General features: G+C 39.3%; 2 protein-coding genes across 2 annotated transcripts; both read right to left on the reverse strand.

The window, feature by feature from the left end:
* Positions 1-556: 556 nt before the first annotated feature.
* mtfp1 (mitochondrial fission process 1) lies at positions 557-8,915 on the reverse strand. Its single transcript, XM_035668183.1, has 4 exons — positions 8,763-8,915; positions 4,250-4,377; positions 3,568-3,800; positions 557-3,069 (listed from the first exon to the last, which is right to left on the reverse strand). Exons 1-4 carry the CDS (start codon positions 8,830-8,832, stop codon positions 3,003-3,005), a joined length of 498 nt encoding a protein of 165 aa, XP_035524076.1. The 5' UTR covers positions 8,833-8,915; the 3' UTR covers positions 557-3,002.
* Positions 8,916-9,313: 398 nt separating this feature from the next.
* LOC118332756 (zinc finger protein OZF-like) lies at positions 9,314-11,355 on the reverse strand. Its single transcript, XM_035668180.1, has 2 exons — positions 11,033-11,355; positions 9,314-10,890 (listed from the first exon to the last, which is right to left on the reverse strand). The coding sequence occupies exons 1-2, from the start codon at positions 11,202-11,204 to the stop codon at positions 9,914-9,916; spliced, it is 1,149 nt and encodes a 382-aa protein (XP_035524073.1). The 5' UTR covers positions 11,205-11,355; the 3' UTR covers positions 9,314-9,913.
* Between the last annotated feature and the right edge of the window lie 1,225 nt (positions 11,356-12,580).

Genomic DNA, 12,580 nt, shown 5'->3' on the forward strand with positions numbered 1-12,580 from the left:
TTTTTTCTTACCTGACTGAGCAGTTGATGCGGCCAAAAGAGCCACGCACACAAGATTAAGAACAAGCATGACTGTGCCTACCAGTGCTTGGATTTCCTTTGCCTTTTATGTGGACACTTCATCTGTGGAAGTGGCATCAGCTGTGTTCTCATCAAGATAAATTACTGCAACTGGACTCTCAAATCGCCTGCTCTGATGTGCCTGAGTGCTTCCATTTCATTGGTTAAACCATCCCCTGAATTACACCTCTTTCAACTGAAAGTGATGGTAGGTTACTCAGGAAGTGGAAACTGTGCTTGTACAAAGAGCAAATTGTTGCCACTTAGAATCACACTGTAGAAAGGTATTCTTATAGGAAGGACTGAAGGATCTGAGCTGTAAATCATTATTTCCAAAAGCTACAAAGTGGTTCTGCTTTATTTGTAATCAGTGTTGTTATTGTTGCAGGAATTATGGAGGAAAAAAACAAACTTTAACTGTATTACCATTCATTAATAAAACAGAATGATATTTTATGCTGTGACTGGTGAGGTTTGAAAGAAAACATCAGACATCCTTGTCAATACATAATTTATTTCACTTTACAGTTGTTTTTATTCTCCAGTGTTCCAGAAGTTGTTACAGACAACAGTTACTTTCACATTTGAGAAACAATCTCCACCCCTGTTAACTACAGCACATGGAACAAAGCTTGAGGTTTGACCACTTTTTCTTCTTTCAGTTAAGGCTGAAAATGTGACTCATAAAACCCACTTCCGAACACACTGCCACATAAGAACAACAAAAAAGTAAACCGTTCCGTTTCATTTGCAACAATAAAAATACAATGAAGATCTGTGTACAATCTGAAATGTTAAAATTGAATATGAATATATAGATTTTCACTAGGGATGCACCAACATGCTTTTTTAAAAGCGCAGACATGTGGTATGTCACAGCAAGAAAAGCACAGGTATAATTAATAACATTAATTATGTGTGTGATACATTTAAGTGTCCCAGTTCAGGGCCATGTTACTATGCAGCATTAATCACTGGCATGGCTCACTGGGACACTTAAAGAAACTATGTGCTGACGTTCGACTTTGACATCTTTGTTATTTACACCTGTGCTTTTTTTCTGCTATGACAAGACAGACTGTGTGGAAAAGGTCTCAAACCTTTCACTCACACAAAGTGAATGTAAGCTATGTCCTTTTAGTGAATGAAAACATCCACTGAATGGAGCCGTGTGTGTCTCAACCATTTAGAAAGCCAATAAAACCAGATCTAAATACTATTAAAAAGGTTGCATCACTACTCTGTACCAGCAAGTAAAAACATGAAATGTTGGTGCACCCAAAGTTTTCACAATCTTTTCTTTCAGTATGACAAAGTGAACCACATCCTTCATAGCAACAAGAACATGGTGTAATACAAAGACATTAAACAATGTTATTGCTAAAATGGTACGAGGGTGTAGACTGACACGATAACTGGCACTGATAACCGTTCTCAATACAGTATGTTCCTTTGTCTTAGTGACAGCTCATGCAAATTTCAAAGTTACATTTTGTATCGGATTTCCCTTCTTTTTTTCACAACATTTTAACATTATGTAACCGCAGACTTACAGTGGAGAACAATCCCTGTAGTTTTGTGATGCTCACATACAGTATGTACACGTGTTTCCCTTGCATAGTTCAGCATGAGATAAAGTATTCTCAAAGAAAGCACTGGAAATAATATACAGACATCTGTATATTATTGTACAGTATATGTATATTTCTGAAAATAATCGCTTAAAACCTGTCTGCATAGGCATGACACTTACCTCCACAAGTATTTGAGAAATTCAACACTAAATGGAATATAATTATTAGATGGAAATCTCGATTATTCTTCACCAAGGAGGAAAATCTGTTAAAATTGTACACCCAAAGCTTAAAGCTTGTTTGGAGGGGTATGATATTTCTTAGTCTGATCATACCATTCTGTCGCAGATTAATCTGCAGCCAGCTGGAGTCAAAACAGCTTGACTCCAGATGCTGGAAATACAGTTTTAAGTGAGTTACAGATTGAATGTGTAACATTTTTAGACTAAAGAAATTACAGTATTGTACATTAAGAGTATCTTACTACAAAACTGTTAACCAATAGATAACTAAGATATTGGTGAGAATTAATTCAAATATTTGTGAGGTTTATTGCACAAGTACAAGGTGTTGCTACTACAAGTATTCTACAAGTTTAGGACCATATAGAGTAACATTGATTGTAACCATGGTGTAAAAAATGCTCCCTGTGCAAACCTTGGCTCCCATGACCAACAGTAAGGTACAATTAAACAAGACACTGTTGAAGAATCTATTCCAAGTAACAGAAACCTTTGTTTTCGGAAAGAAACAAAATAAAAACAGTCAAAGACAAATAGTACTAAATAAGAGGGACATCATGGCAAACTGGCTTTTTGGCCTGTCATTACAGTACCACTGTATATGGCTAATAAAAAGAGAAAGTGTGGTGGTTTGTATTTAATCTCCTTGACATCTGGACACCATGGCTCATAGTTCTAAACCACGAGGGCAACCTTGGAGGCTTTCTCTGTAAGGAAGATCACAGGAATATAACAGCATCATGTATCACTGCCAAATATTACTTTAAGAAGCAGGATTTCACTGTCTCAAGTGGAATATTTATTCATTTTTCATACTGTTCGATTTCTGTTTAAACCTTTTTTAGTGTCGCTATCCAGATTGTCCTGAGAGGTTAAAGTTAATGATCCCTAAGGGGGTATTTCATGAAGCAGGATTTCACTTTTAACTACTTAACTTATAAATTGTATAATTCTGGAATAAAATCTATTTTATTATATGTATATTTGACTAACTGTGGAGTTGTGCTCCATGAAATTCTTCTTCACACTTCTTTAGTGCTTCACAGCAGTAGATAATCAGCGCAGGTCTACATAGGCTGGACTGGTCTCTGTCCAGGAGGGGATGGTGTGTCCTGCATGATCCCTCCTTATTTGTGCTTCTCTTCCTCATTGTAGATCTTCCGAAGGCTCGAGTCCAGCAGATAATCCACTGACCTACAGGGTACAGAAAGCAGAAACACTGTGACGTTAGACACATAATAAAGCATTTCTGAATGGATTTCCAAAAGAAGTCATCTATACAAACTTCAGAGGGCAGCTGTTTGTGCAGTTCTCCATTGGTCTGCAATAGTGGCTGTTTTGTTGCTTAATAAGAGCAGCTCTTGCAATAAAGGCAAAGGTCGCTAAAAGTATATAGCTACTATGTTGTTGTTCTTGTTTGTGGCTACCCTAGACATGTGGCTGTTTGTTATCAAGGGGCATGTGTTACAAAGACTGCACATGTGGTGCACAATGTACACAGGCAAAAGCTTAAGCTCTAAAAACTATTTGACATAATTTTGATAAAGACTGACTTTGCGCCCCATGCGGCAACGAGAGCAGCTAAAACTGCTACTCACATATGAGCCGCCTAACTCATAAAACCAAATCTTACATAATGGGCAAGTTACATAATCAACATGCATACAAATACACAAATACACGTGTGCCAACCTGTCTATAGGAGTAATGATGAAGGGTATTGTAGAGAGGCCTATAGCTGTGGTAGTCCACTTGCGGACGGGCAGGGGCCATTTGGTGGTTCTGCCCAGTAGATACAGAGAAGCAGCACACACGCGGTTAATGGTGAAGCCAGGTATAATCACAGAGGCGAGGGCCTGCCACACAAACGTGTCCACCACTGCCGCCGCTACCCGTGTTGTCTTCCCTGGGTTGTCCCCGTGGGCCTTGATAAACAGATCGAGGATCAGAAAATGAGGGTAGGTAGGTTTTCATACACAGTGGATACACAAAATAAGCTAATCATTTATTCATAATCTGGACGAATTTCTCTTCTCTGTTCTCACTTCTTCATTCAGTTATTAATTGACAAGACACTGGTTCCCAACTTTTTTTACTTTGACCTCTTAAAACTAAACAATGTCTACTTGTAACTGTTTCACCAGGTATTTTTTTCACTTAATTTGAATTATTTCTAGATTTCTGAAGCAGTAAAGCAGAAAGTATTCTTTTCTGTTCTCTCATGACCCCTTAGATTTTTCTTGTAATCCATAGAGGCCATGATCCCCATGATGGCAGCTGCTAAAATGAATAATAATAATATTTATTGTTATAGATGTAATGGAAATTGATTAATATGATTATTAATGAACACATACAAATGGTAAAATCTTACCACAGCTGCTTTCTTCCCTTTGTCCACAGCATCAGCAGTAACGTACACAGTGGCCACAGCATAGCTGCCCCATACCAGACTCACTGGTACCAGAGCACGAAAAGCCTCCCCGACTTCATTGGCATAGCCTGTGGGCAAACATACATAAACAACACAAAACGTTAACCTTCTTAGTCTCCTCTAAATGTGTCATAACCTTAGTTTTCCACCCTGCTAACAGGGCCTGAAAGCCCCAGATCTATAAAAAAAGCATTAGTCCTAAACATATATTAAAAAATAACTGATGTTTAGTGCCATTGTGCACTAGTGCATTAAATATTCAAAAGCTCAGGTTCTCCACTTTCCAGTATGTCCTGAAACATCCAAGAGGCTATTAAACCTCAGCTCTATCTCCGACATTGTCTTAAAGAAAATACTGATACTAAAATCCACAAGGGTCAAATGACTCAACATCCTTGATCTCTTTATAAGAAGTCACCTGTGCCATTCGCCACAATACATGTAAATCACTGAGGAAATCAACTTGTAAGACAGGAAGTGTATCTTTCCTTGGTTCAATGACGACAGAAGTATCAGAGCGCGGTGAAGTCCAATTCTGCTGCTTGTCTCTATCTCTGGTACTGCCGGAAAGACTGAGGCTATTGTGCAAAGACTACACTCGTGCTAAAGAAAGAACTCACTTTACAAGCAAGCATGTCACAGCCAATGAAACACCGCTTTATTCCCTCCCCAAAAATGGCCTTTGACTGAATAAATAAGGAACAATCATTGCATGTCAGTGTAGCACACACTTATTCTTTATTCTCCACTTAAGGCAATCAAATCAGGATTTAGTGAGGAAACTGATAAGATTCAGATCTAGATTACAGATTTCTATTTAAATTTAATTAATCCTCATAGCTGCTTAGTGGATTATCAAAACACCACAGATTTTTATCTTATGCTTCAACTAAAATAATGACTCTATTCATTACTTTGACAAAATCTCCTACAACAGCGTCATTAAGTGCCTGGAATAAATTAATGGTGCTTTTAGAGTTTGAGTACACATAATATATTACAATACAAATGGAAGAAGGAGTCATATAATAGTCACTTAATACTTATTACTACTCTTGTATAGGGTGACCTATGCTGGAGTTAGTCTTGGGCAGAATTACTGTCCCAATGCAGTCCTGCTCTCAAATAAATCTTGTGTTTAGGGATATGTACATCGATCCAATACACCAGATCAGTATATATCAGTTATATTAATTCAGTCACAACGGCCCACCACAATCCCTGGCCTGATGTTACCTTACATAAAAATGATCCCAATGAGTTTAATGCTATGTGGAATACAGATTTTATATTTGGGGGAAAGAGAGCATGGGTATCTGCAGATGCCCTGAGTTGAGGTATCGGTATTGGGGGAGAAAAAGATGCAAACCAGTATGTAATGTGTTCACAATGATTAAAATACTGTCCAAAACATGTCATGCAGTATAGGCTGCTATGGACTCATTTTCACAGAACGGTGGCGCTTACAGGAAAGAGGAATTCTCATATAAACACTAAAGTACGTGTACTTGGTGGAGTGAATCATGCTTGTTCCACAACTTCCGTAAGAGAGCAGATCACATGACTGCTTTGTTTTTTTTCTCCAATTTATCTCTAAGCAGCACATCCAAACCCTTTAAATTCAAAAACCAATCGCTTTCAGCCGTGTTTAGGACCAACAATGATTGTGAAATCCAGCACTGCCTAGAACCACAAAGACATATTCAGGGCACTTTATGTTTCAGGGAAAAAAAGAGGGAGAGAAAATACTGCTCATCAAAACAAAAATCCCAGGTTCAATAAGTGCTTATAATTTTGGGTCAAGTTTGAGTTTGAATCAGCGTAACATTTAGTTTCTGCTCGCAGTGAATATCCCGATCCAGAACATGTGTGCATCCCATAGCAATATAAGCAATATATTCCTGCAATTTTTCAAAGAACAAGTTGAGTTAAAGGTCCAGTGTGTAACATTTTGGAGGATCTATTGGCATAAAAAGAGTCGAATATGCATAACTATGTTTTCATTAGCGTATACTAATGACCTGAAAATAAGAAGTGTTGTATTTTTGTTACCTTAGAATGAGACCTTTTTATCTAGCTTACACAGTGCAAAGTCCTTAAAACTGTAAAAGTGACGTACAATAAAAATATCCATTTAGATATGATGCACTCTATGTTTTTGAACCTTAAATAATGAAAACTTTTCTACTATCTCAAGTCAAAATATCTGCTATTGGGTTAAAGGGCTAAAGAACAAGACAACTTCATGGAACCTCTGTCTGAGCTCCAGGCTGCTTGGTATAATACTGTAGCAATGAAAATGACAGCAGAGTAACTACTGGATCTCCAGAGGCACAAGGTGATAAGGCACTGTACTTGCATAATAAAACATGATAACAATGAGAGCCCAGATAAGATTATCTTCCAGCAAGGCACTTAGTTAATAATAACAAAATGCAATGCCCTGGCATAATAACCAGGGGCCCACTTGTGACCTGTGAGCAAAGGCTTCAGATTACCCTTTGTGATTCACTATTTGCCCTGAGCCCAGCAGAGCATGGAGGTGTGTTATAGAGTCAGCATGTGTGTTCACAAGTTGTTGAAGGTAGGAGAAACTGAAGAGATAAGGAATGACAAGAGAAAACAGGATGTGGACATACTGTGAGGGCTTGGATGGTACCTTTAGTGGATTTTAAAAATGACCCAGACGACTACACCCTTGTAATAGCTACATCTACAAGTACACCAGGCAATCCTATTGCTGCTCTGTTATCCACCTACAATTAGCCTGCTCTACATTGGCACCAAAACACTTATATAAAAGTGACTTATAGATCCATCAGGCTGGTGGTCCCACTAATACATTAGTTTGTTCAACATGTCTGTGAATATGTGTTCTGTACCCAAGCATAAGGGGTAGTAACTCCTCGGGGCAGACAGCTCATGGCTACAAAGACAACATTAACATTTTACAACGGGTCATTTCCTGATTTTCCTGCTCATTCAGCTGGACAGTCTCTCTGTCTTTCTGTCTCTACCCCTCCCACCCCTCGAGGCAGATGGACGCTCTGGGTCTGCTCGAGGTTCCTGCCTGTTTAAAGGAAGTTTTTCCTTGCCGCTAACGCCAAGTGCTTGGTCACAGTGGGAATTGTTGGGTCTCTGTAAGTTATTTTAGAAGGAGTACGGTCTAGACCTGCTCTAAAGTGTCCTCAGATAACTTCTATTATGATTTGGCGCTATATAATTAATTAAAACAGCTATATTTCAGGTTAAATCCAGTCTTTGTTGCATAATAATCTTTTCCAGACCATTCTGGGCAATCCGATACTACGAAGAAATTCATTCTTGGCAAATAAAAATTACTAATGTAGGATGTGCAAGGAACCATTTAAGGAAGAAAATATAATATACACAGTATCGTATTAATATGAAATATGAATGAGTTGAAGACACCTTAAATATCCACTTTTATCCATAAATTGCGCTATTCTTCTGTTCTTATGTTCAGCTGCTCCCAGTAGTTTAAAAGCATGTTTAATATTCAGAGCAAAATCACACAAACATTAGAAAGTGAAGCAGGAACACTTTTAAATGTAGATACATATATTTTGACTGCACAGGTGGGATTACAGATGAGAGCAAACAGATTAAAGATTTTATGAGGGGGATGAACCGATTGTGGAAGAGCAGGAGATTGAGGCATGTTCACCAGGGGACAGTGGGGACTGCTGCAGTGTGAATGCCCTTCACGGATCGTTTTACAGCACATGCCCTTCTTCTCAGCAAGTGTGACCGATGTTAGGAACAACTCTGATGTTTCGATTAGAGAAGGACGGCATGGAAACCAATCACTGATAGCGAGCTGCATCTGCCGCAGTAGTGTTTAGTTATTGGGTTGGGACATGCCGACGGGCGTCTCTCTCTGGTTGTGTGAGTCACTGCCTCAACTTGCTCAACAACTTTAATGATACAGGACTGAGCTACGGAGACAACTCCTATCAAAATACATACAGTTTAATGCTTTAAAGCGCGAACAACGGTGTTGTTACGCGGTCTTGGACGTCGTCCATTACGTCCTGTGCTAACAAAATGTCCTTCAACAGGCCAAGTTTGCTATAAATAGAATTTTAACATAGTTTAACATAGTTAGCCTCCTATGCTAACCTCTAGCTAGCTAGCGCACAGCTCCAGGGTCAGGACGTCTCCAGTGTAACGTTACCGCTCCGTTTCTGTAACGTTACAGTTTACTGTTCGTTCAAACGGGTCCGTTTCTGTACGTTACCGCTCCGTTCTGTAACGTTACAGTTACTGTTCTGATTTCAAACGGTCCGTTCTGTAAGTACGCTCCGTTGCTGTAAGTTACAGTTACGGTTCGATTCAACGGTCCGTTCTGTAACGTTACAGTTACGGTTCGATTCAAACGCTCCGTTCACGACTGAGAGCCATCACAAGTGGGAAATATAACAGTACGTACCCAGGAAGCGGACCCACGTATCGCGATAAATGTCGACCGTTTTGCTTGGTTTGTCTTCAACGGGATCCATGCCTTCTTCTTCCTTTACTCCATCCCCTTATATGCTGTACTTACTAACGTGAACTCGGTGTGAGGAATGTAGGAAATCCGACAGGCAGCAGGGGCAGTGAAGGGGGCGTGATCACAGCTCACTACAGCATCCCACTGGCTGCAGAAACATCAAAGCTGTTCTTACATGTATCAGCTGGACTACATATCACTACTGGTGCATTGTCAAAACTCCAATTCAGTATATCTATATTTATAGTTTCGTGTGTATGGGGTTTCTCTTTCTATAATTCAGCTGCATTTATCCGCAATGTGAACTGCTTAGACTTGCTAATCCAACCTTTCTGGACCCATGACACTGCAGACATGTTGTTGAAATAGCAAAAAGAGGCAGGGTCACATTTAATAGGACTTCTTATATATTATCTTATATATTATTATATTATTAATAGTGATGTCAGTGTAGTGATTCTCAAAGTGGGGCCCATGGTAGTCCAGGGGGTCACTGGAAGTTTTCAGATTCATTCAGATTTATTATCAAAATTTAACAAAACATTTTACAATGAATCCTTTATCAAGAAAAACTCATTTTAAGTGGCAAAACCAACAACCACACCGATCACATCGTTGCATTAACAGCCACCACTTTCACTAAAACTAACATTTTTCCTCCTTTCAAAGAAATACTGTTGCTAACAGAAATATAAGAAATACAGTCACATGAAGGGAACCTGTACATGAAGATACTGACACTGCATCTTTATGGAAAACATTTTACATTAAATTACAGAGATATAGCTATTGCAAAGTGTACTTTATTCAGGTGGTGAACATGTCTGCACAGACCGCTGGATGGTTTCTCCTGTGTACATCGAGCCTTGAGAAACGTGGCTCCTCGCCTCAATGAGTTCTTCTGTGTTTTGACCATGAGCCACAACAACTACAACTGAACTGTCTCCCACATATTTTGCCAACACAAGGCTACTTGCCCACACTTACGTTCTCTTATGCCTTATAAAATGAGTTACATCAAAGTATCTTTTCCCACCGTTCTCCTCTCATGTTGACTGTATAGTCATTACGTTTTTCAAGTCAATGGCTGTTTAACCTGTATGAGTTCCTGTGTGCCTTTTCCAGTCTGACATCAGACTGAATGTTTTCCTTTCACCTGTGTGTGTTCCCAAATGTCTTTTCAGTCGTGGAATTTCAATGAAGCCTTTCCCACAGATCTTGCAAAGGTACGGCCTCTCCCCCGTGTGGATTATCATGTGCATTTTCAATGTTGTTTTGCAAGATAAACTTTTCCCGCAGGTCTTGCAAAGGTACGGCCTCTCCCCCGTGTGGGTTATCATGTGCCTTTTCAATGTTGTTTTGCTGGATAATCTTTTCCCACAGGTCTTGCAGGAATACGGCTTCTCACCTGTGTGTGTTCTCTGGTGTATAATAAAATCTGACTTGGACCTGAAATCTTTACAACATGTTTGGCAAGTATACGGCTTCTCGCCAGTGTGGGTTGTCATGTGACATTTCAAACACCCTTTACGACTAAATCGTTTCCCACATGTGTTGCAACAATATGGCCTCTCACCTGTGTGGACTTTCTGGTGTATAAAAAATTGAGACTTATATTTAAAATCTTTCCCACACGTGTCACATTTGAAATACTTTGTGCCACTTTCTGTGTGAACACTGAGAATGTTTGATACGGATACGGTACAGCTCTTTATATCGTTGCTGTGACTTCTTCCTGCGTGATGCATTGTCTTTGGCTCCGGCTCTGCGTTTCTAGTCGATCCTGAACCTCCACGCTTGCCTCCTTTCTGATCTTGACTCCCAGCTGCATGCGAGTTGTTAGAGAGGAGCTGGTGTTCCCATGTTGGTTCTGGTTCACTGTGGTGGTTTATCTCATAAAGCATGACGGTGTCACTCTCCTGCTTCAGTACAAGCTGCCCTCCATCCTTCTCCTCTCTAATCTGTGGAGGATCTGGGTCCTCTTGGTCCACACTGGAGTTCTGGTTCTGGTTACAGAGCTGCTGGTCAACAAGAATCTCCTCCTTACAGACATGTTGCTGTAGGAGCTCTGTAAGTACAGTAACAGAAAGACTAAAGACTATGAATATACTACAGTGGTGGTACAGAAACATTAGTACCAGTAGATATTAAAATTAATGCCATATATAAATGTTATTCCTCTGTTTCGTGTTATTAAACTAACGACGCACCTATCCTGTGTAACTTTATTTGAGGTTTCCAAACGAGGTCCAGCAGTCTGCGCTGCCTCTTTATTTCTTCCTCGTACTCGACGACAGTTTTTCGAAAGGCTCCGAATATGTCTTCAACAGCAGCAGCGAGTCGCTCGTTGACAAACTCTCTCAAACACTCAACTGAAGACATTGTTATTAAACGAAGAGACCAAACTCAGTAACTAATACCAGAGAATGTCTAACGTTAGACGGGCTCTGCTAATACTGTCTTTGTTTAGTTTCGCGGTGCGTACCTCTTCTTCTTTGTTCGGTTTTACGGCAGTTGGCAGCAGCGGTGCTCTACTGCCACATTGAGATGTTAGAAGAAGAATAACGTTTCAACGGAAGCCCTACAGGGTCATGCATTCATACATTTTATTCGTTTTTTCGCCCGTGATAACGAGTTAGATTTTCCGAGATCTTGAGATAAGCGAAACTTTGTTTTTCCTGACATAAACGATATAATTAATTTTAGATCTCGGCTATAATGACTGTGGATTATAAACTGCGGTCAATGCCCAAGAATAAAGGTATTCAAGAACAGTAAGCTATAATTCGAACCGCTACACCCCCAATAAAAGTCCCCATAATTTATACCTATAGATTCATATTTTTCTTATATTTGAGGGCTACTTAAAAACACTTTTGCTCCAATATTCCTGGCTATGGTGGTATATTTTGACTTCTATATCATCTAATCACAAAGTGTATATTAATATCCAAGCATTTTACTTGCACCCAATGTGGAAAATCAACAATAAAGTCCCATAAAATTTATACCTAACATTCCATAATTTTTATATTGTATGAGCCTACTGTAAAAACAACTTCTTGCTCAATAAGTTCCTGGCTCCCACATTGGTGCAGTAGTATGCTTGATATTAAGTATGTTTTTTACATTCATCATGGAGGCATGAAACACCAGACAAACCAGAAGTGAATACGCTGTTTTCTCCCGCATTTACCATAATGCTGGAATATAACACTTTATACTAGATATTTATATAGCGTGCTAAATAGCCATAGAAATTATATAATATTATAAATAAATATATATATACAACAACGTCAAATTTAAGTGCGGCTGTTTTTTGAACCAACCAGAGAATCGGAAGGTAACGGCTGGCTTGATCCCCGGCAGTTATCCATACACAGCATGTATCATCGAGATTAAAATTTAATTGTAATCGTTATCCCGGGAAGAACAAAGTTTCGTTATCTGCGAGAATGTCGAGAAACATTAAACTGCCCCATTATCACGGGAAAACGGAGGAAATAAAATGTATGAACGCATGGCCCTTTAGGGCTTCCGTACTTTTCTGTTCTAGATCCATCTATCTATTTTAATCTAGCCTGCTCTGTTAGTGTAAATGTGTCCCTTTTATTGTGTTATCCCGATGTTGTTGCCACTGTTGATTTACTTCACACTATGCTCTGTGATTTTGACCATTTGACATTTTTAACAGTTCCCCTTTTGACTTCTTCTTTTGCCAATTTGTCTGCTCTCTTGTTTCACAGGGATGCCTC

The sequence above is a fragment of the Morone saxatilis genome, unplaced genomic scaffold (genome assembly GCF_004916995.1).
Source record: "Morone saxatilis isolate NCDOM2014 unplaced genomic scaffold, NCSU_SB_2.0 Contig21, whole genome shotgun sequence".
Lineage (NCBI taxonomy): Eukaryota > Metazoa > Chordata > Actinopteri > Moronidae > Morone > Morone saxatilis.

Excerpts from the sequence above, each read along its gene's own strand:
- mtfp1 (XM_035668183.1), bottom strand. The coding sequence starts at position 8,832 with ATGGATCCCGTTGAAGACAAACCAAGCAAAACGGTCGACATTTATCGC. Across the intron at positions 4,378-8,762 it reads TACGTGGGTCCGCTTCCTGG|GCTATGCCAATGAAGTCGGG; the intron begins GTACGTACTGTT and ends GTTTGCCCACAG. Across the intron at positions 3,070-3,567 it reads ATCATTACTCCTATAGACAG|GTCAGTGGATTATCTGCTGG; the intron begins GTTGGCACACGT and ends TGTACCCTGTAG.
- LOC118332756 (XM_035668180.1), bottom strand. The coding sequence starts at position 11,204 with ATGTCTTCAGTTGAGTGTTTGAGAGAGTTTGTCAACGAGCGACTCGCT. Across the intron at positions 10,891-11,032 it reads AATAAAGTTACACAGGATAG|AGCTCCTACAGCAACATGTC; the intron begins GTGCGTCGTTAG and ends CTGTACTTACAG.